Source organism: Corapipo altera, unplaced genomic scaffold (assembly GCF_003945725.1).
Source record: "Corapipo altera isolate COAL_440 unplaced genomic scaffold, ASM394572v1 61022, whole genome shotgun sequence".
In the NCBI taxonomy this organism is placed as follows: Eukaryota; Metazoa; Chordata; class Aves; order Passeriformes; family Pipridae; genus Corapipo; species Corapipo altera.
The window spans coordinates 349166-374867 of NW_020885065.1; the positions used below are offsets into that span (position 1 = coordinate 349166).

Sequence of the window (25702 nt, forward strand, 5' to 3'; positions counted from 1 at the left end):
GTGTCAGTCACTCTCAGGGTGAGGAATAAAGCAATATAACTATCTGGAAACAGGCAGCATGAGTGGAGGCTGCATAACTCTACAATAAACTACACAGCTGGGCACTTAAAGCCATGATACCCCTGCAAGAGGAGTCATACATTGGACAAGACCAAACGTGCTCCAGAACACTCCTGAAATCACTGCAGGGAGGGAACAGCCCTGCAAACAAGGGAGGAAACTGTGACCTGTGGGATTTACCAATATCTAGGGGAGAAGATAAATCAGCAGCCCCACCCTCTGTGCAGCACAACTCAACAGAGAGATTCCACGTCAGATAGGATCAGTACAAGGTTTTATCCAAGTGGGATTACACACCAGCACAAAAATAAAACATTCTGTATTCTACATTATATTACAAAGGCAGACAGTCAATAAATAGGTCAATAAATTATGGGAAGCACAGAAGAGCGTGTGTGAAAACAGGTGAAACTGGGTTTAGTTGGTGCATGATAAAGTCTTTTGTGTTCATTCCCATGAAGTGTTGGAGTGATTCTTTCGAAGACCCTTATCACTTCCAGGGAAGATAACTTTCCCTTAAAAGTGTAAAACAGATGCAGGGACAGTACAGTAGGCTCTGGTACGGGCTAAAAGAGTCAACATCACTTACACTTTCCCAAGAATCTGACAAATTTGCAGCTTAGTATAAATAAAGTGACGGGTCTATTGTTTCTCAGCTCCGACACCTCCTTATCACCGGGATTTGTTGCGGAGGAGTGGCGGAAACATGGCATGTGACTCCTTCTTTATGGTTTGGGGAGGGGGGCAACGTCTTTATGAATTGACAACTCCAGCACTCACAGAAAGGGAAGATCCTCCCTGTCCCCCTGGGTCGAAGGGGTTTGCTGTTCTGCCCTGCTCTGTGCAAACTTGGTGCAGCACTGCTTGGCCATTGGAGTGGGATTGTATGGTTGTATCATCTGGAACTTACTGGACTGAATAGGGGGAAAATTTCTTAGCTAGGACAATTTTAGGTGGTACAATTTCAGGGATTCAGGAAATGTTCAGCACCTCTTTCTGCCACTCAAAGCTCTGGCCCTTGAGAGACAACCCGTGGCCACCACAGCAAAACCAGAGCTTACACAGACTGGTTTTGGACTAAACCTGCACAGGGGTAATTTCTTGCCATGGCCCACACCTGGCACTGCTTCTGGACCCTTTGTTTTCCTAAGGAAGGTGGGAGAGGAAATGGTTCCCTTCAGTTCCAGATGCCAAATCATCCCTGCCACTTATCTTGAACTGAGACAGGGAAAGAGTAAGGAAAGGAATAAGAAAAAAGGGAAAAAAGTCTAACTCCTTGTTATGCCTTAGTGATTTAGAATGATCAGACATAGAATAAGATCTACAGAGATAAATTTAAAAAATTGAGCATGTAAAGATCTTTATAAAGATTTTACAGAAAACTGAACAATCTAGATGTGACAGGCCATAGCTCAACTATCTTTAGCAACCCTGTAGATGCCAATGAACACTGAGAAAGTACAAAAATATGCCTTTATTTCTGAGAGTTTAAATGTGCCCCTCTGGCACAAAGAGCTCTCCCAAACAATCCAATGATCTGTTCCATGCCCTGATGGGAGGAGGGACTCGGTAATAATTTGGACAGCGAAGAACAGCAAGAAGGAAACAATGGACCAAAATATACAATCCCTGCGGTCGTACGACTTGCCCGTTCCCCAGAACAGGAAACACACAATTATCTGTACATGCCTTATTAAATAACCTCATTAAATAGCAAATCTGAAATGTACAAATTTACAGACTGAATCATTAAATACTCCCCCTGCGCCCTCCCCTGTGCCTTCCCTCCTACTATCTGCAGCCACACTCTGAGACCACCATGCCCTCATATTTGAACTTGTAGGTGACCACCCCTGCATCCAAGTAGAGAATAGAGATGGGGTCGAGTTTGGTGGGCACGCAGCAGGCCTTGGAGGCTTTCTGGGGGTTCTTCAGGTGAACCAAAGTCTTGACGATGGCGTGCTTGGTCGGTGTGACGTGCTCTGTCAAGGGGTAGGAGCACACTCCGTGGCACTCGTAGGCTTCGTACCCCGCCGGGGCGATGATCCAGGAATCCCAGCCGATCTCCTTGAAGTCGATGTAGAGCGGAGTCTTTTTGCAATAGTTGCCCTTTGCGTTCCTGCGGATGCGGGCGGTGGAGTCGTAGATGATGTTGGAGCGCATCTGGAGCAGCGCCTCCTCGCCAGGCTGGTCGTGGAAGTGGCCAACCTCCAGCTGCTCCAAGTCCATGAGCTGCTCGTGGTCTATCATCTCGTTCAGCTCTTCCTTCTCCTCCTTCTTGTCGTTGCTCTGGTCGTCGGAGTACACAACCAGCAGGGGCACGTGCTTGGCCTCAGAGTTGATGTCGATGTCGAGTTTCCCCTCCCCGTCCCGCTCCTCCCCTTCCCTGCTCTCGATGTGAACCTCCAGCCGGTGCGTGGTCAGCCCGGCCCTTCTCCAGCGCCGGATGGCCTCGGTGACCTCAAAGCTCTCCCACTCACTGCTCGTGCCGTAGATCTGCCTGGATGCCAGGGCCATCAGCTTTCTCTCTTCTCCTACCCCCACGTGGACGTTCTCCAGCACTTCAAAAATGGTGACTTTCCTGTCCAGCCCCTCGTAGAGCATCTGGTCCCTCTCCACCAGGGTGTAGAGCCTCAGCTCGGCCATGGTGACCTCCTCATGGTGAGGGATGGAGACGTTGAAGAGAAGAGGGTATTTCCGAATCCCTGTGACACCAGTAGGATGGGAATCCAAGTCTGGAAAGGACAAAGATCAGATACTTTAGAAGGATGTCAGTACATCCAGAAACACATGCACTGAAGTTTGTCCCACATGTTTTCCATTGCTTGGTTTCAGCTAAACAGCTCTAGGAAAGTTGTTTTTCAGCACTTCCCAAAACTGTACTTGGAGAAAAGGCCAACTTTATTTTAGATGTCAAAGGACATGCTACAGACCATAAACCTGGATTTAGACATTTTCCTACTAGCCCCAGCCCTTCCAGAGACTTCCTTCCCAGCTGGAAGGATTATATATCAAAAATGTGTGGCCTAATACTGAAATACAAATCACTCCTAGGTTACTGCACAGCAACTATTTAATAAACAGGGAAAAACTTTCCTCAGTGCCAGAGGAAGGGAAGAAGGGGGTGGCACTGGAGTGAATGTGAAATGGGTGATGTAAAAGCTGCATATGCAAGGATCTGTGCCTGCTCAGTGTTTCTGAGCTAACAAGTATTTCCTGCTGCTCAGACACTGCAAAGGCCAAGCACTGGTGGAGGAAAAGTTGCTCTGAGAGATGTAAAGGCTCCTGGTTGGGAAGAGCAGGTGGTGAACACCCAGTATGACCCTCCAGAGCATCAGTCCTGCCACAGACCCAGTGGGCTTCAGGGGAGCAGTCAAACAGGGCACTCAGCCAGGCCCCCATGGCAGTTTTAGTTGACAGAACATGTAAGAAGTACAAAATCTGCCTGTCCTGTCTGTACTTGGTTGGACACAGACAAGGTGCAGTTGTGCCACAGTGCAGGGACCGGCTCCCTGGGGGATTCACTGCCCCCTCAGAACCCAGAAAACACATCAGGACACAACCACTGTAATTTCTGCAAAGGTAAACTCTTATCTCTGACTACTCCATTTTTCATATCTTTGTAGAAAACTGACACTGATAAAACAGTAAGTACTGGCCATGCTCCACCAGTGCACTTAGGCAAGCAGTTAATTACCATCAGCACGTGACTTGTCCTGCTTAATTCCAGTTTTCAGGCTTTGAGGCACCTGCCTTTTAATTTTTTACTTTTTTTTTCCATTTTTAATTTTCATCTGTTCATAACTAAAAAAATGAGGGGTGATTCTGCTTCCATTTCCCTGCATGTCAGTTGGTAAAGGTGGTGCACAGTGCCAGGGTAGGAGCAGACTGGGAGCTAAAGACAATGTTATCTAAACTGAGCTATAATCTCCACACTGGAAGTAATCTTTGGGGTTTCCTAGACCTTAATATGCTAAAACAAAGCTTACAAATAAGGCCAGGGTGGAGAAATTCCACTTGATCATATGGAAGATGAACACAAGGAATTTCCCAGGAGGAAGGGGAAGGCCACACCGTATGTAAGAAGCTGAATGAGTGTTAGCAGGGCAGGAGAGATGGTCCATTCTAAGCCAGGTTGTGACTCTGCTCTTCAGCTGGAAAGTGCATAGGTGAAAGATCTCCTGCTGTTCCCAGTACACCCCTAGGAGGGGCAGGAAGGAAGATTTGGACTCCACAGGAAAATAAAATTTTCCCATGGGACTTTTATTCAGGTATTAAGAACTGATTACAGCCCCATTTACAACATTATGGTTCATGGTTTAAAACAAAGAGCAAGTTCCAGTCATGCAGCCTGTTATATTTCTATAATAAAGGATTTAATGGAAAATAATGAAACTACCGTTACTGCCAATTTTCAGCAGGAAAGGAAACAACAAAAATGTCATGGTCTCTTTCTCCTGTCCTTATCATTACAAATAATGAATTTCTCTATCAAAAGAGCTCTTTAGCATGAAATGGATGGTTCTTGGTTTCACAGACTTTCAGGACACATAGCAAACATTAACTGCATAGTCCTTCAACCGTGTGCAGTTATGAAGCTGGGTTAACATCAGCAACCTGACTTCACATCGTGCTGGTTTGGATTGGAGGAGGGGAGAGAAACACTGAAATGGCAGAAGCTTAAGCCAAGTTTACCTCATCTAGTGTAGAACTTCTGCAGTGATGACACAGGTATGGGATGGCACAGAGCTGCCAACCCCACCTGTGATGCTGGCAAAGGTCAGTCGGTGCCACTTCAGTGCTGCAAACCTGGATTTCAGTTTTGCAAATGGAATGATTTCAGAGTTATGTCCCTAAACTATTTTTCTGGAGTATATTGTTCTTGGCATTTTTAATCCCATTAATTTTTTCCAAACAGTGCAAACTGAGAAGAGAACAACCCCCGTCCTGTGCATGTCCTCACTCCTGCGGGTGTGAGACGGGCACGGCTCTGCAGGTGAACATCTGGGCACCACTGGGTATAACTGGCTTGCCACCAACCCTCCAAAGAACTTCTCCACGCTGGAGAAGGTGTCTAAAGAACCTTTAAACCACAAAGTAGTGCCTCTTCAAACCAGAAACTCGCTGCTGGTAAAAGGTGCCCAGGCCTGGCAGGAGGCTGGAGCAGAGCAGGGCTTTGGGATTCTCTCCTGATTTCTCATTGCACTGCAGAACTCAAATGACTTCCATGGAGCCTCCCTTCATAGCTCATCATTTTGAATATGCAAATGTTAGAGAAAAAGCAAAACTATCTTTGACTTCACTAATTAAAGTAACAAAGCATGAGAGAGGCCCCAAGGCAGTTTGAACAGCTGCGTGTGCCCCTGAGAAGTTACACATGAATCAAGTGGAGTAATGGGAATTTGGAATTGGTTAGTTGAAAAACATTTTTAACATAAAACCTGTGTTGGCGTAAAAAGGCATTGGGAAATTACTGATTGTTAGTACTGAGGAATTATCTCATCCTTGTTGAACTGAGAGGGAATGATGAAGGAAAAACATACAGGGAAATGACCTAAGGGCACAATTAGACTTCTTCAGATTTTGTTTGCTTGTTTGCTTGTTTTTATTAGGAAACACTTTGGTCCTCCAAAGTAAAGTCTAAGGGTTATCCAATATTCTACTTCTATGTATTTGCTGGACTGTGCTCCAGTGCCAAAGGAAGAAACCATTACAAACACCACAGGGATCAATAGTGACAGGATATTAACAGAAAATTGTAACTGGTTAAGCTCATAATATGAAAATATTGCACCTCTGAACAGTGTGTAAAAACATCTCTTGCCTTCATTTCAAATATCACTGAAGGTACCCATTTGAAAAACCAACCAGCTAATTGCAAATGACGGGTGTCATTATGGGGATAAAGAAAATGATGCACCAAAATTATATGTGGTGCTGCCCAAATACAAAAGGCATATTTTCCCCCAAAACCTTGCAGTCTCCAGAGCAAAGGACAAGAGATCTGTCCCACAAGATGTGGGATCTGGGCAGCCCTGGCACACCCAGTGTCAGCTGCCGATTTCCAAGACCATCCTCACCTAAAGGTCTTTTTCTCCAGCTCAGCTCATGCTCAGTGACTGGTCAAGACATTTTGCTTTGACTCTAAAGACACTCATTTCTATTCTCTCCTCCCAGAGATGCACATTTCTTACCTTCATTTTTGAAGCTCCTGATGATGTTTGCAGAAGGCATCGATGTCCTGTCGGTGGCAAACCTGTTGTACAGCTCTAGCATGTATTCTGGCGGGTCCACCTTGGCCGACTCGTGCAGGGGAATGTCAGAGAGGTTCAAGGTCTTCAAAAACTCGTTCTTCATATTCTGGAGCAGCGTGTTGAAATCAACCCCATCCTGCTCGGAGAGAATCTCATCGAAAAGAGGCGCGTCTTCCTCCAAGGAAGAGTGCTCCAGGCTCAGGATGGGACTGCAGGCAGCAAGGTGAACCAGGAGGGAGAGGACAGCCCACAGCTGGAGCACTATGGAATCCATGGCGCCGCTCGAGCCTCCAACCTCAACGGGCTCTGGCTCCCGTGAGGGCGAAGTGGCCGTTTTATCCCCTGGGTTGTGCGCAGCTCGTGTCACACAGAGATGACAAGTTTGGAAGCTCTTGTCTTGAAACTTGTGATCCGTCCTGTCTGTCTCCCCCTTCCCCCTCCCCAAGACCAGGGCCCGGTAATTGGATCTGACTTGCTCTCTGCTATGGCCGCCTTGCCTCCCTTATCTCGGGCAGCGTGAGCTGCTCACCAGATTTGTTGCTATCTCGCAATCCCCTCTCCCTTAATGAGCGTTTTGTAAACATTCTGCGCAGGACACTCAGAGATAGGACAAGTTTCTCCTCGGAGAGGAACTGCCCTTTCTCTCTCCCTCCTGGTTGCCGACTTCCTCCGCTGTGCGTGAACGACTTTGCTCCACGCAGATTTCAACCAACACGGAAATTCCACAGAGCCTCTGTCCAAGTGCATCCCTTTCACACCAAGGGCAAACAAAAGCTCCCTCAAGGTAGCAACCCTACCCTTTTCCAAACTATTTCAGAGTCAAGTCTTTATGGTACACTTACAAAGGAATTTCTTTGGGAAAAGTTCCGTTCTGTGCTTGTCCAGCACAAAACCCGGGACAAGAGCTCTCGGTTCACCCACAACACCAGTCACAAGGCCCTGGATGTGGAGCAGCACATGAGCTCAAGATGAGCAAGGAGAATAGCATCCTGCAAGGAGCAGGGAGTTGGACTTGGTGTTCCTTATGGGCCCCTTCCAACTTGAGGTATTCCATGATTCTATGACTGGAGTATTCACAAACGATTCAGAAACTCTGCACTTCCTTCTTAGTCACATATATGTGACTTGGCAAGTTACAGTTTATTCTCAATCAGCCCCAGCATTGCCAAACAAAAAATTATTAAAAACACACAAAGGCCAACAGACAACTCTGATTTCAGCTCCACACCAATTCAAACAGCTCAGAGACACAGTGCAGGGAACATGGAAATGATTTTGCAAAAACACGTGCTAAAATTTACGAGGCTACACGTAAAAACATGTGGCTACAATTTTATACTTTAGTGTGAAAATATCAACAAAATGTGAGGATTGTGCATGCAAAAATAGGGCTGGTTCATACACGATGTCCACTTAAATCTGCCTGTCCCTCACAGGCTTTTCCCCAGTGCCCTCGTTCCGGCAGCACGGCCGGAGCTCAGCTCCTGTTCCCGAGGGGTTCAGCACTCAAGATAAAGAGGAATTTCTGCCCCTGCTGCAGAGTTTTTCTTTTCAAGCACTAAAAACTTTACCCAAAGACTAAACCACTGACCTGCTGGGTTTTCTGGACTCTGCTTTTTGTCTGAGCACATCCATTGATTTGTTACCCCATCTCTGCAACGTTGCCCCTACTTCATTAGCCCAAATCTAGCACTGGCAAAATGGTCATAAATCCAGCTCACAATTGCAACCATACTCAGGTCACGTCTGGTTTAAATTAATACTGTATTATTTATTAAATATCAGAGTAAATTATATTACATATATGATAGAATAATTAGATAATAAACATATAAATATATATAAGTAATGTATAAATATATAAAACAAATAAAATAAACAAAATAAATATATAATAAAAATATAGTAAAGATATATGACAGAATAAATAAAAAATAATATATAATAAAGATATATAATAATATAAATAAATAAAATAAATATCTCTGAAAATCACATGCAGTGTTGATGTCATGGAGGCAGACGTTGCCATGGTATTTTAACCTCATTTAAAAATATGCAATATAAATACATAATTTAAAAATATAATAAAATTAATATATTTGTGACAATCACGTGCAGTGCTGATGTCATGGAGTCAGACTTTATCATGGTATTTTAACCTCATTTTATTCAACTTTTCTTCCTCTGACAATAGAAGGCAAGTGTGTTATCAAGGTCCCTGGTTTTGCTACACCACATTGGAAGTAGGTATTTGAGCTTAGCAAGATTAATTTAGACCTTGTTGTGGAGTTTGTGGTTACCTGTGCAAGATTATCTATAAATCCTCTGCAGCCTTATCAAAGGCCCATCTCTGGATATTGTGGCTTTCCAGAGCTAGGAATGGAAAACTTTGGGAAATTTTGGAGCAGTTTGGGTCACTTTTGTTAATTAACTTTGAGAGAAAAGCACAGTCTTCTTTTTGTTGGAGTTTCATCACCCAGGTAAGGGTTTTACTGCCAGAGGAAGTGAGATTAACATTAATAACTGTGAGAATAGACTTTGCCTCAACTCTTTGATGCAGCACAACAACGGTTCCTGTAAAGGGAAATCTTTGGGATGGAGATTCATCCTGAGTGATAATGCCTACAGAAATGGTTTCCCTTTTAGTGTTCAAATATTCACTTCAGAAATGCACTGATTCCATGTAAGAATGCAGATATCATTAAATTAAAGAGTGAAGCACACTGGAAGAGCTGCTGCACTGGGGTCTGTGGTGCTACAGGGCTCCTTTCCGAGGGGTTGGGGTTTTCTGTGACTTTCAGAGCTGAAGGGGTTGAATTTAAAAGGGTGTCTTCAGCAGGTTTTTAGCTGGGTCTCCTCTCTCACTGTGAACACATCAGCTTTTTGGGGGACTGCACTCAATCAGACACTGAGTGAAATTCTTCTCTCTGTTTGTTAATGCAGATGAACAGTTCTAGAGGCAGAGGAGATTTCCTGTGTTCTCTCCCATTTCCTATGAATTAAAACTTAGCCTGTTGTGCAATCCTGGATCCCTGGGTTTCCAGCAGTGACAGAAGCAGCTCCGACCCTGCCCTGGAGCAGAGGCTGCCTGGGAGCTCCCTGAGCCCTGCTCAGCCTGACACATTTCCTGTGAATCGGTAACTTCACACCCTGCAGATATAACCATGTAAAGTAAAAAGCAGCATGAGCACGGTGCTCTGACATCGATTTCCTAATCCCCAAGTGTGTCATCTTGCTTCAGTGCCTTGTTAGGAACAATTCCTGCTCAGACGTTCTGAGTGTCTTTGCATTTCCACTGTCATTTTGATAACTCCCTGAACAATACAGAGTGCAGGGAGTGCAGGGTTATACACAAACCAGCTTCTGCTGATTTGCCTGACTTACTCCATTTAGACTCTGCTGGGGATGTGCCAGATGAGGAATACCCAGAGAGTAAATCTGATATAGAAGCAGCTTCCTCCTTCCTTGGGCTGCAGGCTGACGGATTCAACATGTACATAATTTTTTTTTTCTGAATTAAATTGTTTAACACAAGGGTTTTATTTCATGTCACCAAAATGAAGAGGTTTGTCCTTTTTTCCCCACATGAACTGCAATTTCCATGCACAAAAAGTGTCCTAGAGAGGAATTGCTCTCAAAAACATCTGTGCCGAGTAGATTACCTGAGGTAGCTGGAGAGGGAACATTAATAAGCATCACTTGTTAATCATGATTAAATCTGTGGCATAAACAATGACCCAGTTGCCTTAGCAATAAATGGTGCATCAGAGTCACAGAATCCCAGAATATGCTGAGTTGGAAGGGACCCCCAGGGATCACCAAGTCCAACCCTCAGCCCTGCACAGGACCATCCCCAGGAGTCATCAGGCAGGCTGAGCTACACAAAGGTCTCTCGGCCCTCACTCCTGGGAAGCTGGTGTCCATCTCTCCAGTTAATTTGCAGTTGTACATAAGAAAATGCAGCTGCTGAAAGGTCAGGGCTCTGCACTGAACCCTCCAGCACTGGGGACCAGCACCCAGCACACCCAGCTCTGGGGAATTCGTGGTTTGCCCTTCCTGTTGATCTGGCTCGTGGTGGAGGTGGCACTGCAGGCTGGAAACGCTCCATTCTTGTGCCGTGGTAAGAACTGGAGGGGAAAATCATCCCAGGGAGCAAAGAGAAGCCTTTCTTGCTCCCAGGGCTCAGCAGAGAGGGCAGGAACACACGTGTGGCCGAGGCTACGCAGCCGCTCCCAGGAACAGCTCGTTTGTCCAAAGGGTCAGTCCTGAAGATTGTGGGGCTCCAAAATAGCCTCTAATCTCGGGCACCCCACAACTTCCTCCCAGCTGATGCCCCCAGGGCTCCTCCTGTCAAGAGGCAGCAGGAGAGCCCAGCTGGAGCAGGAATGTGAGAGGCAGGAGCAGTGCTGAAAGGCTGGGAAGCGAGGCTGGACTTCACCGAGTGTCAAGGTCGAGGATACACGAGATCCAAAGGGTGTGATGCTCCTCTGGGCCAGAGGAAGTGGGGAGAAGGAATGTGAAGTGTTTCTGAAGCCTCCTCAGCCTGGTTTTCGGGATGGAGGAACACCTACTCCCACCAACATGCTCAGATGTTGGATCAGCCTGGGATGTGGAGCCTTTCATTGGAGAAAGTGGATAATGTTTGCTTAAATAATGGTTAATGTTTGTGTCCTGGGCTTCCTGGAAATGAATAGTTGCTCAGGGAATAAAAAACAACTTTTCCAGTTAGCTACATAATGTCACATCTAATTTCCCCACGTGTAAACTCAGGTGGATTGGGGCTCAGCAGTCCACACCTTAACAAATTTAATTAAGACCTTTAAATTAGATTATTATTATAAGAGTTTTTTTTAAATGTGAGAAAAATGTTTCTTTGTTTCCAATTTTTTTTCCTTTTTCTCTAATTGTTTTAATGGAATCTATTGAAAAAATCTCTCAGAAAACACCAACAAGCAAACCCACAGAGATTAAGGTTCCAGTAGAGGGAAACAGAATTGTTCTTGGATTAAATACAGAAGCATTACTTGAAGGAAAATATTCCTTTGAGTTGCTCTTTTTTTTTTTTTAAATATTTTAAGATATTTGCTGAAAAAATTCCATAAATAATATATTGGAGGGGGAGAGGATATTAAAATTTTGCTTGTCCTTCTTGGATATGAATATAAAAATTACTGTGGCTGGACTGTGGAAGTAAAAACATTTCATTTCAGATTTTACAAGGTAAGGACTCACATCCACTGGCAGTTTTTGGGGATAGAACTTCAATCTGCAATTCCAAATCCCCACATTTAAGGCAGGTGAGACAGGAAACCTAACAAGCATCAAGCACTTTCAGTATCCTGTGATCTCAAAGAACTTTGTAAATTTAATTTAAACTTTAGGTCTATTTGTGTCAGCAGCACAATTAGGCATTTGCATTTGAAATAGATGATAAATAAATCCTGTCCCCCAAGAACATGCACTGTATGTGAGGAGACCCCCAAGGTGGCAAAGGGGCACAAAATTTATGAAATTCCTTGCCCAAGGAAGCAGAGGACATGGACATGCTATCCCACCCTGCAAGGAACCTGCTCTCCAGCACTGGGGAACTGTGCTGGTTTCTGTACTAAAACCTTTGAGAAAACCAAAAAAAGTCAAGCCACCACACTGCCCCCCACGAGGGCTTTTGCCCATCAGTTATGGAGCACTAATAAAGAACAGGGTGTGTTTAATGGGAGAACAGGAGTGACTTTGGTGACGTTAATCAGGACTGGAAACCACTGGGATCAGTTGGAATAGACCCCCACTGCCCAGTGTAAGGAGGTGTAAGACACATCCCTGCCACAGCACTTGGATTTGGATTGAATCAATAGCAAGGCAGCTTGCTGAGAAACTTCTAAAATTTGTTCAGGGCAAACCCAAAATCCTTTTCAAGAGCCGTGGAAGTGCAGGATTTGAGTTCCAGGACACCTCAGGCACACACAAGGTTTCAGGGAAGTAGGAGATGGATCCCAGGGTGCTTCAGCAACCACCAGGGCATGTGATTTGAGGTTTTCCAAAATACAGGGATGAAATTATTACAAAAATGCCCCCCACTGGTCCCTGTCAGGAGATGGCTCTGGCATGAGGTAACTGCTGGGTGTGATATGGGAGATAAGGAAGAGTGTGACACTGACAGTGTGATGAGCTTGCAATGGAATAACTAAAATTAGTTTCCACTCCTGCCTCTGCCCAAGCCCTTATTCCCATATGCCTCGATTCCTGGCTGCTCTGGATTCCCTTCCCATAAATGGGCTGTTCCCCGTGGCTCTATTCAGGTTTCCATGTCACTGGAAAATGAGAAGATGGTATTTAATGAGAGAATGGTGGGAGAGGAGTGAGAAATGTGTTACAGCCTGCGTGGGCAAGAAAAAGGAAACAGGGAGAAGGAGGGAAGTCACTGGGCAGCCCCAAGGGCAGGGAATTGTTTGGACTGTGTGACACCAACTCCTGACCTGGAGCACCAGTGGCTTTCCATGGGAAGCCCAGTGCACGTCTTCCCCAGCCATTTCCAGGCCAGGGAAAAGGATGGGACTTACACCGACCAGCAGGGCACACGAACCACCTGCACTGCCTCTGGAAATTCCCTTTCTCCTTTTTCCTCTAGAGTTGACAAAAGGCCCCAGGAAGGGAGTCCACCCCTGCAGCACCAGCGCAAGCCGGGCTCAGCCGCAGGGCAGTAGGCACACAGATAAATAAGGATAAGCTGAGATTTCTCAAGGCAGTGCAAAGCCTGAGGAACTGAAACAGAAAGAAAAGAGCTGGAAAAAGCTGGACATGGCCTTCCTGTCAGTGTCCTGGCAGTCACAGGCAGCAAATTCTCTGCAGACTTGTTGTTAGTGGGGCTCCCAGCTCCCTGTGGGCTCACTCCTTGAGCAGATATTTGGGAGAGCTGCTGTTTTCTAGTGTGATTGGGTGGGATTTGCACTTAATTGGGAAATTTCTAGCACACACTCATGTACACAGCCCAGTCCTGCAGTCAGAGAGTGATACACAGGGAATTCCTAGATCCTTACATGAGACAGTCAAAGTAAATCCTTCGGTGTCCACATTCCAGCATTGAACCTGCCTTTTTTCCAGCTCAACCTCAAAATGAACAAACACAGGCAATAAAAAACCCCACGTATTTCCAGGGGCAGTAATTTTATATACATATTTGCTTGTATCATTTATGGGATAGGAGTTATCTCAAGAAATCTATTGACCTGTCTCCCATGAGTTCAGGATATGCCCCCATGTGGATGCATGGTGGCTCTAACTAATATTAAAAGGTCATTAAAAATTTAATACTTCTAAAGGTCACACGATTTATTAATTCAGTCCTGAACTAACCCAAAGGTGGGGAGACATGATCAAAAATAAATCAGTTCCTATTTGAGATCTTCACACAGAAAGTGGGAGCAGTGCAGGGCTAATGAACAGAGAGGAGGAGTTGTTTAATCCCAGGAGTTTGCTCTCCACAGGCTTCTTATCACACTCCCTCCACAGAACAGTTGGACAGAAAAAGGTCAAGAGAAAGTTTTAATTTTACATTTTTGAAATTCCTTCTCTCATCATGCAGTTATTTGACGGTGCTTTGGCATTCATGTGGGTGTTAAACTTCAGGGAACTCTCTGAGTAGCCCCAGTGACAGTGACAAAAGCAAGACGGCCCAACAAAACCTCACAGAAACCTCCCAGACTGGTCCTCTTTCCTTGTCAGCCCCATGTCCAAACAGGCTGTTTGAGGAATACCATTCTTTTCCCTAATGAGAACTCCCCTTAAATAGTCCCACAGCCCTAAATGAACAAATTTCTTGGGAATAATTCCTAAATGTATCTTGTCCTTGGGTTTGAGAACTGTGGATTCTTAACCTTCAACAATAGGGAAAAAACCAAGCTCTGGTCACCAGAAACCATTTTGTTGACAATTTTGATTAATAACTTGAAATTATTTTATTTAACTGACAACTTGAGTACTGACCAGAGGCGGAATATTTTCTGGTAACTTCAGTCAATATCTCAGCACGAGGTATTAATTACAAAGTCAACAGCTTGTAAGCACACCAACAAAGCATGAGGATAAATTAGACAAGCCTGGCTAATATTTGCTCTGTTTATTTGATGTTAGGGCTGGAATCAGAAAGGGAAAGCAGGTTGTGTGTAACAGTAGAAAAGATTGATTCAATAAGAAGTGCTGTTTAAGTGCAGCCTTAAAAATGCAAAGATGAAAATGTATTACATTCCCGTTTCTGTAACTTGAAGCCTGGAATTACACTGGGTAAATTAAGGTTGTCAGCAGCTTCGCTCTCTTTTGAAGGTCGTGCAGCCAAATATCAAATTTTGTCTTTTCTATCCCTTTTGAAGGGAAACTGTCTCGAATGTCTCATTAATTCTGGCTTCAATTGTGGCAAAAATTCCAAATACGGTCTTTTCCTCTTAGTCTGGCTTCTGCAACTTCATGTTTTGTGATGCTCAGAATACTTGTGTATTGGTCAGCATGACCAAGGGATCTGATCAAACCCTGCCAAATGCCTCAGTTCACAGGGCAACTGCTGAACCCTCACCTGGAAAACTCTTGCTTCTGTCCAAGACCAACAAAGTGAATTGCTCTCCAAATTTAATGAGTGCTCAAAGATGTGACTTTGTCTTGTCAACTTTGAAAAAGCTACTCACAAGAGGTAGGGAAAATGAGGGTCCATTGGCAACAGCTCTATGCAAATGTCTTTACAGCAGGAAAAGCTGTAGCTACTACCTCGTAGTTACAAAGACTGTTTGGGGATTAACTGTCACATCAGTTTGAGACCATTTTAGTGGCATCTGGATACAGAGAGTCCTCTCTCTCAGGCACTATTTATACTGTATTAACACTTGTGAGGCTCAGGATCATGAAAACACCTTTTAAATGGAGATTTTTAAATCAATCTCCCACTTTTCAGACTCTGGTTGTGCAAGATCTGTCATTGCTGCGCTGTGCTGTGCTGATCTCCTCCTCAGCTGTTTCACACCTGTAAGCTGTGCACAAACACTCCCACCCCTCTGGCACCCCCTCATTTTTAGTTAGGAACCCCCCACGCTTGGGACTGGGGCTTGGGGGAGCCTGTACCGTGCTTGAAATCATGCTGCACATCCCCGTTCTCCCTACAGTAACCTGGCAGGTCGGAGTGTCCCGTGAGGCGCCGATGGCAGCTTATCACATGGAGAGCATGGAACAAGCCCCTGGCAGGCCTGGTGTTAAAGGGCTCGACTTATCTGGGCTGAGTGGCAGAGCCCTGGCTCAGCTCTCAGTATGTTCACCCCGGGATGGGGCTCGATGTGCTGCTGTCAAACACCTCCCGTGTGCTCAGGGCACATTTCTGACTCACGGAGCTCCTGGAGGTGAAAACAGCCTCTGCTTCCCATCACAGAGGGTGGAAAAGGGGATTGGCCACCCCTGTTGGCTGGAGCCTCAACGTTCTCAGTTTAAACAGATTTTTAAATGCTTGACAATCCTTACAGGACCATCTGTCCAGCAGGAGGAAGGAGAAGCTCCCCAGCAGCTGTATTGGGGTCTGTGTGGGGAGGTGGATGCTCCGTGTCCCACCCAGACAGGGCAGGATTTACAGCCTGCAGACTGAGAAAAGTGTTCACTACATTTATAGTCTGGGCTGTCCTGGAAGCCCCCTGAATCACAAGAACCTCCTCAGAAAATCTCACTGTACTTACGTACCCCCCCCCCCCCCCTTTATATATTTATTTTGAAGGTTGGACTTGATGATTTTGGAGGTCTCCTCCAACCTTAATGATTCTATGATTTTATGATTCTCTTTCCATAACAACTCTCATCCCAGGACTGACCTTACAAAGTGATTGTTTAAGGATGTTTTCTCCTCTCTCAACACAGCCACAGAAGGATCAACTTTATGCTACATTTGCTTTTCTACCCAATAAGAAATGGCCAGAGCAACCTGAGGTTCGGCAGCTCTGAATCACCTTCCTCTCTTTGTACACACCCTCAGAAAATTAAATAAACTGGGAACTGCCCAGCCACAGGAGTTTGGCTGCCTCTTACCGAGCTTAGAGAAAGGGCAAAGAAAAGGACTTGCAGAAGTGTGAGAGGATGTGACCATGACTGGCAGGACCTGTCTGCAAGGAACAGAGACCTGGCTACAGAATTCCAGCCAGTTTTCCATCCCCTTTTCCCCTGGTGTCCTCCAAAAAACCCCACATCAAAAGCCACATAACCCCTCTGTGGGTTCTTCATTCCCAAGGAAGGAGCCTGGCTGAGCAGCACTGGGCAGGGGCAGAGACACAGGAGGCTGCTTGGATTTCTCTTGGTGGCAACAGGGTGGTGTTAAGGAGAGAGATAAAAATTCAGGAGTGTTGGGGCTGCCCCCCCTTACCTGTGCTCAGGGTCAGCCTGAGACTGGCCTTTGTCAGATTGATCCTTAACCCGTTGCTGTGTCCCTGTTCTGAAAGGGAAAAGACTTCACTCATTCACATTAGAGCTTGGGAATCTTTGCTACGTGGAACACTTTGGAATATTTGCTTAATAAACCTCATGCAAATGCAATGTCTTATTATATAATGGAATATATACATACCTATATCTATTAGAGAGAAAAATTAAAAATATTAAGACATCAACAATTCGTTTAGTTAATCACCAGGTGGGGAATAATTACATGTGAAAATAAACATTACACTGGTTGAGAAATCTGAAAGAAAGAATCCTAATCCCCTGTATCCTGACTCCACTTCTATTTTTTGTGGAACAGGTTGATAGGGATTAATTGCATTTTATTTTAAATTTATGCTTTGCTCCTAATTGGTGCTTTTACCAGCCTAATGACAGCAAGATCCAGACTGCAGTAAGAAAACCACATGTTGAGGTTGCTGTAACAATTTGCCATCTAGCGGTCAGTGGGAATCTCATTCGTGCTTTGCTCGAGTAAAGACCAATGTGTCCACCAGGATTGGGCTGTATTCCTTGGAGATCTGGCTAAGACAACCACTTAGTTTAAAAAAATAACGGTGCAAAACCCAGCTCACCTCCTAATAATTTATAATCTGAGTATTTACGGTCAGGCACCTTGAGTCAAACTGAACTGAGGAATGTTCCCTCTTTTCCTCTTGCATGTGGATCTTGCTGTGTTGTTCAGTGCTCAGCCACAGCAATTTGCTCCTTGCTGGTTACACACCCCCACTCCAAAGGCAAAGCTCTTTGCCTTCTGAAACGAAGGGATGATTTTTTTCCCCTCACAACTATGCCCTGTCAGTCCAAACAGGGTGGAAAGACCCAGCAGACAAGGACACTCATTCACACCTTTGGCCTGCCAGCCCAGCCCACACAATTCTGATTTTAAACAGCAGGTTTGATTCTCCAGTCTGGCTTAATTTTATTCTGCCAGTGAAAATTCTTCCTGTAAGAGAAAATTTACCAGTGTTAGTAATTGTGCCTTTTCATGACTTGATACTAACTGGAAAACTTGCTTTCACATCTCAGACAAGACACATGAAAACCTGCCATTGCTCCTGATGTAAGCAGTGCCTTAAATTAAAAAGGTGCTGCTCTCCAGGTAAGAGTTTCCACACTGAGCCCTGGTTTTGAAATGATCACGACTGGTGAAGGTGTCATACTCTGGCCTTGGTCAACAGCCTTGTACCCTGGGAAACTGAGGAGCTGGGAGGTTTTTGGGAATGGGTTCAGGGGTGAAAGCATCTTGGATTAATGTGCAGCACAGGTGACCAGAAAAATCGGTGTCTGTCCTTGGCAGTGAAGGACCACAGAGGTTTCCTGCCCACAGGGATCAGGGAAGTTTAATGCACAGAGGTGGAGATGTGACCAGTTTAGGCTCATCCTGCCTGCCCCAAATGCCTGACATGTTTCAGCTGCCTGTCAGTGGCATCCAACGATACCATTGCTTGGATTCCAGACGTGCCTTCAAACACCTTACAGGCTTTTTAAAAAAAATTGGGAGCAAACAATCAGCATTATCCTGATATCCCAGCCAGGGACCTATATTGTTTTAATTTACCAATGCACAGGCACAAGTACTCCCTCAGGCACACCCAGACACGCTCCCACCGAGCTCTCTTCTACAAAAAACAAATTCCCCACTTTTTACAGAACAAGCCTGACTGAGAAGGCAGGTAAACTTCCAAAACGTGCATATTACTTTGGTGGAGAAAAACTCGTGAAAAGATCAGGTAACTTCTAAGATCATGAGTCACATCCTGACACTCTTCCTCCCTGGACCCTTTCAGTCAATATGTTTTTAGGATCCGAGCTGGTGCACTGGCTCCTTTTTCATTTTTGGGACAGCTCTGGGTTGCAGTGCTGGTGGGATCAGGGCAGCCCTGCCCCTCTCCTGGTGCAGATACCAGTGGCTCTGCTGCTTCCAAGGTGTTAACCTTGTGCTTAGAGCCAACAAACTTCTCCTTCTCCACCTGCACGTTAACCTTGGGCGGTTATCGGGCCACGCTCCAATTGCTCCTGAGAACATGACTCCACCACTGTTCCTGAGGTGTAGGGCTGCAGTGGGTGCCTCCCATGGAAATCAGTGGGAATTTTCCATCCATCCCAGTGGAAAATCTTATGGATCACAATGCAAAAAGATCCTCCCCAACAGACAACTCCCAAAGCTACTGATACCCGAGGGGGTCTAGGACAGATGTTTTGTATCATATAGAGCATGTCTAAGTTAATTGAGAATTAACTTAGAATTAACTTAGAATTAACTTAGCTGAGGGAGCTGGGGGGGCTCAGCCTGGAGAAAAGGAGGCTCAGGGGGGACCTTCTGGCTCTGCAACTCCCTGACAGGAGGGGGGAGCTGGGGGGGTCAGGCTCTGCTCCCAGGGAACAAGGGACAGGAGGAGAGGGAACGACCTCAAGCTGTGCCAGGGGAGGCTCAGGTTGGATACTGGGGAAATTCCGCCCTGGAAAGGGTTGTTAAGTATTGGAATAGACTGTCCTGGGCAGTGGTGGAGTCACGATTCCTGGAGGTGTTCAAAAAACATTTGGATGTGGCACTTGAGTGGTTTAGTGGTGCTGGTTGATGGTTGGACTTGGTGAACTTAAAGGTCTTTCCCAAACTTTACAATTCCATGATTCTGTGATTTCCTTTGGATCATGACCATTCAGAGCAGACCCTTTGCTGATAGACTGATTTAAAGATTGCCAACATTTTCAGGCTACAGTTATTTAAGGCAACAGATGGACCTGATCTTCAGGGACACTTTACCTGTTGTTGTTGCTTTTTACCTCCTTGGTCTTTCCCTGTAGTTTAGTAATAATATCAATCACCTGCAAGATAAGAAAAATAGATTAATTATAGTGTAATACAGTTACATAGGACATAGTGTAAACTGTGGCCTAGTCGGCAAAGAGTGAAATGGCAGGAAATCACAAGGGCAAATACAGTGTCAATAAATAAAATATCAAATTTCTTTCTCCTGCATATGTCCTTTTCTCTGCTTTGTTCAGAGTTGGGTGTACATTCCTGTTCGCCCTGTAATTAGTTATTTTAAATTGGGAATAAATTTCTTTTGCTCTGCAGCCTTTTCTAGCAGGACCTTTCAGGCTGTTGGTGATACCAACAAGCCCGGGCTCAAGGGCAGTAAATTCAGAGCTGCAACTTGCCCATGTGTGCTCATGTGGGAACAGACCATCCTGTAAAACACTGGGGGAAGCAGAACATGGCCAGGTGGGTTGTTTGGTTTATGATTCTTCCTGCACTTCCTTCTGTCTTAGTTGTGAGCTGGACCCCAAAAGGTGCAGAAACACCACAACAGATTTGCCTCAGGGTTCTGCACCCAGAAGTTTCCTGTGAGCTGGACACGTGGGCATTGGAGGTGCTGTGGGTGGATGGAGAGCTGGAGCTTTATTTACTAAACAACAAACACAGCAGTCAAAATGCAAATATATTCCTCACAGGCCTGACTGATACAATGAGACTGGCAACTAAAATTAAAGCTAGAAACAATCTTCTTCCATTTTTGAGCACTTGAAGGGCAGGAACACAACTCCCTAACTCAGAATTCAACGGCAGATAATGAGGTATATTGAGGCTTGTTTCAGAGTTCATAGAACATAAAACAAGTATTCCTGGATTCAATTACCAAAATTTGAGTCTCCAGAAACATTCTTTGGCTCACCAAGAACCCGCAGCCTGTTCTGGATACAAATAATCCAAAAGGACAACTTTCACCATATGATAAAATACTCCTTTAATAAATAGCAGATGGTTTGACCAGGAGTCTGATTTGAAAATAACAACTTGCAGACCTGGAGCCGGTTTTCTCCAAAGGAATGTCTTGTTCTCTGGCAGCCGCCCAAGGCTCCAATAAAGAGTAAATATTCAGTCTTCAGCCCCAATATATCCACCCTTTCCAAGCACTGATGGAAAGGATGTGGGAGTTCCACCATTCCTTGGGATTAGCACAAGAGCAGGGAGGTGGCAGCAGTGCTGCCTCATCCTTATTTCCATCAACCCCTGACACAAACGACTCTCCAATGTGGGACTCTCAGCAAGTGGTCACAGCTCTCTCTGCCCTGGCATTGTGTGAAAGGGAGACTTCATTCCAGGTGACAAATTGTTCAGGACTGGGACAGTCTCCTCTATCTAGGTTTGAAAATGGCAAAACTCTCTGCACTCATTCAAACCGCTGCAAACTCCCACTGGCCCCACAGAATTCAATTCATTTATTTGCAAACGTTGGCAATGTTGATCTGTTCCCTTCCTTTGTCTCCGTTCACTCTGTTTGCTCCCTCCCTCCAGCAGTTGTACCTAAGGTGAATCAGCACCTGAAGAGGCTGGAGGCTGATGCCAAAGTGAAGTTCTCCACTCTTCAGCTTCTAATTCTTCACTGATGTGAAGCAAAAGCAATGTCTGGGCCACGCTGCAGCCTGAGCACAGCAGCAAACCAAAGGGAAATGTGTCTCTTCTGCAGGAAAACTGGCAAGGCCCACTTTAATTCTGTTCTGATTTTGGATGAATAAAAAGGGCAAAGCATTTTACTCGATTATTAAAGCATTATCTTTATTTGTATATCATAGCTTTGTCATACATCAAAGCTTTGAAAAGGCAAGTTGAGCCTCATACCCGAGCTCTGTTCCAGCTGGAGAACATGGTCTCTATCAGAAAAACATGCAAAGAAACCAGGCAATTCCTAGCAGCAGGGATGTCAAGATCCAGTTGCAATGAGTTGTTCACAGATTTTAAGGCCCAAAATACTCGGAATTCCTGCACTGGCACAGCCATCAGTGTTCTCTTGTGCTACAAGAAACAAGAAGATGAAGATATGATCAGTGATGAGATCCCTGTATCCAGTCAGGAAAAAATCTCAATCCCCTGTTCAAGGCTCCTGTCGGTCCCAAAACTGCGCCAAACATTTGTGGTGTAACTGAGTGGGAGGAAATGTCTGCACAGCTCAAAGTACCACAAGGACTTAAAGGACAGGAAGATTTGAGGGGCAGGTTGTGCACTGGACCAGAGCAGAGCGTTCTGATCTGTGACTCACGTTCAGTGGCTGTGAGCTGGTAGAGGGGCAGCCCCGAGCAGAGTTTTTCAATGTGTTTGCCATAGAGAATCCAGTCCTTCAAACGCCCCAGCACAGAACTGCCAGTTTGAAACAGGGTCCACACATTATTTGGAGAGTAAACATCCTTCATGGTCTGAAAAGGAGAGGTTACACAGCATGAGTGATGTAGCTTTGGTTCCCAAACCGAAAATCACCTTCCTTTGCCTCACAAAAAAACATTAGCTAAAGAAGCTCCATGCCTTTAAAGAGAAATAAATATTTTCAATCTATTCAGAAACAAAATTCACTAGATAATAATTCTGCCAACACAGCAAACCTGAGCTGTATTTCTGCCATATTGAATTACATTAATTGGCAGTAAGTTTTGCTGTAAATGTGCTACTGCTGGGTTGGCACAAAACGGGCCAGAACTCCAGACCATCTCCAAGAAATACTTCCAGTCACATTCTGAAACCTCAGTCTGAATAGGGAAGTCAATGTCTGGTCAAAATAAATTGATCTCTAAGCTCTGTTCTGCAGAAAAAAAAAATTCAAGCTATGTCAAGCTCAAAATATCAGCAGGACAATGAAAAAAAGGTCAAGTCTGCCCAGACTTATATTGTGATCACCTCAAAATAGTCAAATTACATCCATTTCAAGCACTGGGGATTGTACAGTTCAAGACACTTTGACAGCCTACTTTAAAACTGCAGGGGGGCCGTGATTGTTCATTATCTCAGGAGAATGTTCTACATGATATTCCCTGGAAGTTCTATCTTGTCAGATCAGCTCCATCATTGCTAAGACAGCAACAGAGCAGCTGTTTTTGGAGGCAGAGTGGGGGGCTCCCATCACACCCCACCCATCCTGCCCTCCTTGTGAGCAGTGAGGGGTTCACTGCAGACTCACCCGTCTCTCAAACGCCAGCCGTCCGATCTCCTGCAGCTCGGGGATGTATTCCTTTTTGATTTTCATGATAAAGCAGGCATTTCGGGAGAACAGCCTGGTGGCAATATACCCCTGGGACGAAAAGAATGACAGTTAAATGTTTAACTGAAAGTGGCTAACACTGATTGTTGGTTGATGGTCTCCACTTTAGGGCAATCCAGAAGAAACCCTGAGTGGCCACACAGGCTGCTGTGGGATGACTCTGCATTTACATTGTCACCCCTGGGAATGGAAGCCTGTCCCAGTGTCTGTCTGTAAGACTGGAAGCATTGTTTCTGGCAGACTTTGCTGCACCTGAGTGCTGGTAGCCCATCTTCAACTCTGCTCTCCTCAAGGCCAGTGACATTCTTCTCACTGTCATGAAGTGCCACTGCAGGTTTCATTACAAGCCTTTTAAACCAACCCATTGTATGGATGAGACAAGGAGATGGCCTAAGAGGGGAAAGGCGATGGGAGGCTTCAAAGAAACGGGTTTCAGGGCAGTACGTGGTGAAAATAGACCAAAATAATTTCTGAGTTTAAAAACTTACTCAGAGATGAAGTGGAGGCCGGTTCTTTGCTTTACTTACGCGGGAGTAGTCGAAAATGGTGTCGGAGGAGTAGACGCCGGAGCGGACGTGGACGTCGACGACGTGCTCCTCATTGTGGATGGTCATGGTCCCAGTGACATAGTTAGTGCCAGGCTCCCGCAGCACAAAGGTCTGTGGCAAACAACACAGGGTCATTGCTCATCATCTGCCTTCATCTTGAGCAGGTGCAACAAAACCCAATTTGCTTTAGGTAAACACTAAATCCCTTCACAACCCTCGAGCAGTCTCAGGAGGCTCCTGAGGTGAAGATTAGTTGTGCAACGGGCCCTCCTGCAGGCTGAGGAAAACCACAGTGGGACGTGCCAGTCATCTGGGACTGGCAGGACACTGCACCAGTTTCCAAATTTTAGCAGGAGCTGAGGGCACCTGTGTTCCCCAGATTTCCTTTACTCTGCACCTGCACAGAACCACCTCTTTGCCTTGACTGTCACCTCTGGCAAAAGCTCTTTTTCTTTGGCAATAACCAACTTCTTAGTTCCTTCTGTGCTTTTCTGCCTATTTTATTCCCCCTGCCAAGGGATCCAATACATTTTAAATGAGCACATTCAGGAGAAGGTTCATCATCTGCTTACGTTCAGTGTAGAAGTCTGAGCCCAGAAGACTCCCAGCAAAACAAGGACTGCAGTCTGTAAAAGGAATGAGCATCTTACTCAGCAAAACACCAGACAGTGACTTCAAAACACTATGAACTGAGGGCAGCAGCTGTAGCATCAGTTTGAAAAATGACCCATTTAACATGTATATTAGTTGAAAACAATTTCCATTGCAAACTTCTCGCTATTTCGGTTTCTTTTGCCTGTAACTGAAAAAGTAGAATAACTTAACCAATAATTATTTTGTATTTTCAGAAGTCCCTCCTTGATGCCTTGTTACTTCTTGATTTGCCTCTACAACTGCAATTATTAAATCACAGATAAACTCCCCTTGTGAATGGTAACCATTTCTTCACTCTTTGCTCAAGTGATGCTGCAACAGACTGCACTGACCCAAGGAATACAGGTTTCTTACTGAACCACCAAAGAAACAACACACTGTACCCTGTACTGTACCACTTACTTGAGCATCTTCTCCTCTCTCCTTTTGTTTCTAAGAATTAGGAACATACAGTATTAAAAGTCCAACAGAAATGGAGATACTCACAAGTCTCTTCATTTTTCTTTCGGATGAGAATAAGACGCAGCAGAATAAAACATGGGGAAATCTCAGAGACCTTCAACTTTTATATCTTGCTGGAGGTGTGGGAAACACTTGACAGAACTTTCCTTCATGACTCGAACAAGTCCATATCTACATGTCGTAAGCCTCCTATCTGAATTTTGGGTTGGCACAGATAACCTGACCCTGATATATTTAAAGCACTCAGTAAGACTCAGCAAATCAATCACTCTACAAATGGCTATTATTTGCTGGTTTAAACTTTAGAGGAGTTCCCAGTCTTGCTGGTTCTATTTTTTTAAATATTTAACAGGATATTAACCAGAATTAAATGACATTGGGAATAACTCTGTTATTTATTTGTACAAACTGCATTTTGTCTTCTGGAATACGATCCCTAAGAGCCCGATTGACGGTCTGCAGACAAATCCTGGAAAGAAACACCTTTGTCATGGTGGCCTCCACACCAGCCACCCAACAGAACAATTCCACAGCCATTTCTTTCATCTCATATATTGGGTGGGGCCTTGAGCAACCTGCTCCAGTGAGTGGCATCCCTGCCCATGGCAGGGGGTTGGAACTGGATGATCCTAAAATCCCTTCCAACTCGAACCATTGTGGGATTGCATGATTCTCTTCTCTGTGCATGGACTCTCACAAGAAGTGCTGCTTAGTTTTGATCAGTTTCCATGATGGATAGAACATGGGCATTGAAATTGGTGACAGAATTAGGAACAACAGCTGTGCTTCACAGGCCAACCTGTGGTGACTTCTGGCCTCCTCAGCATTCAAAGGAGTGATGGGAAAATTCAGAGGCTGCGTAGTTTCAACACAAGGTCACAGAACCAAAGGACCAGGATGGGGATTCCCCCTTTAAAGGTGCCACTGATTGCTGTGTTTTATGAAAATCCAATGACCACACGATTTTGCCATGAGAAGTGTTCTCTGGTGACTGCCACCTTGCCTGGGCTCCTCCTCACCCACGACTCCACCCCAGCCAGTGCTGGGACCTTGATGAATCACACTCTGCTTTCTACTAAAAGGTCATAATTGAGGCCGGTTCCCTCCAAATAAAACAAGAATTCAAACTAACAGCAAACACATTTCTGTAATCTCTGTTATCAGGAAAAAAGTGAAGGAGATTGTACAGAAATCTCTCTCGGCAAACAGGCCTCAATGGAAAACAAAAAAAAAA

At 45.0% G+C, this 25702-nt stretch overlaps 2 protein-coding genes across 2 annotated transcripts; both read right to left on the minus strand.

Annotated features, from left to right (window-relative positions):
• Positions 1-1519: 1519 nt before the first annotated feature.
• BMP10 (bone morphogenetic protein 10) lies at positions 1520-6830 on the minus strand. The gene is made up of 2 exons (XM_027669089.1): positions 6255-6830; positions 1520-2795 (listed from the first exon to the last, which is right to left on the minus strand). The coding sequence occupies exons 1-2, from the start codon at positions 6586-6588 to the stop codon at positions 1852-1854; spliced, it is 1278 nt and encodes a 425-aa protein (XP_027524890.1). The 5' UTR covers positions 6589-6830; the 3' UTR covers positions 1520-1851.
• A 14533-nt stretch (positions 6831-21363) lies between these two features.
• LOC113959833 (gastrokine-2-like) lies at positions 21364-24582 on the minus strand. The gene is made up of 6 exons (XM_027669101.1): positions 24493-24582; positions 23925-23978; positions 23332-23463; positions 22724-22834; positions 21815-21968; positions 21364-21570 (listed from the first exon to the last, which is right to left on the minus strand). The coding sequence occupies exons 1-6, from the start codon at positions 24502-24504 to the stop codon at positions 21479-21481; spliced, it is 555 nt and encodes a 184-aa protein (XP_027524902.1). The 5' UTR covers positions 24505-24582; the 3' UTR covers positions 21364-21478.
• Positions 24583-25702: the final 1120 nt, after the last annotated feature.

Coding starts and splice junctions, on each gene's coding strand:
- BMP10 (XM_027669089.1), bottom strand. CDS start 6,588: ATGGATTCCATAGTGCTCCAGCTGTGGGCTGTCCTCTCCCTCCTGGTT. Junction 2,796..6,254: donor CAGGAGCTTCAAAAATGAAG/GTAAGAAATGTG, acceptor TGTCCTTTCCAG/ACTTGGATTCCCATCCTACT.
- LOC113959833 (XM_027669101.1), bottom strand. Junction 23,464..23,924: donor CTCAGACTTCTACACTGAAC/GTAAGCAGATGA, acceptor TGTTTGCCACAG/ACCTTTGTGCTGCGGGAGCC. Junction 21,571..21,814: donor CCAGCTCACAGCCACTGAAC/GTGAGTCACAGA, acceptor TGTTTCTTGTAG/CACAAGAGAACACTGATGGC.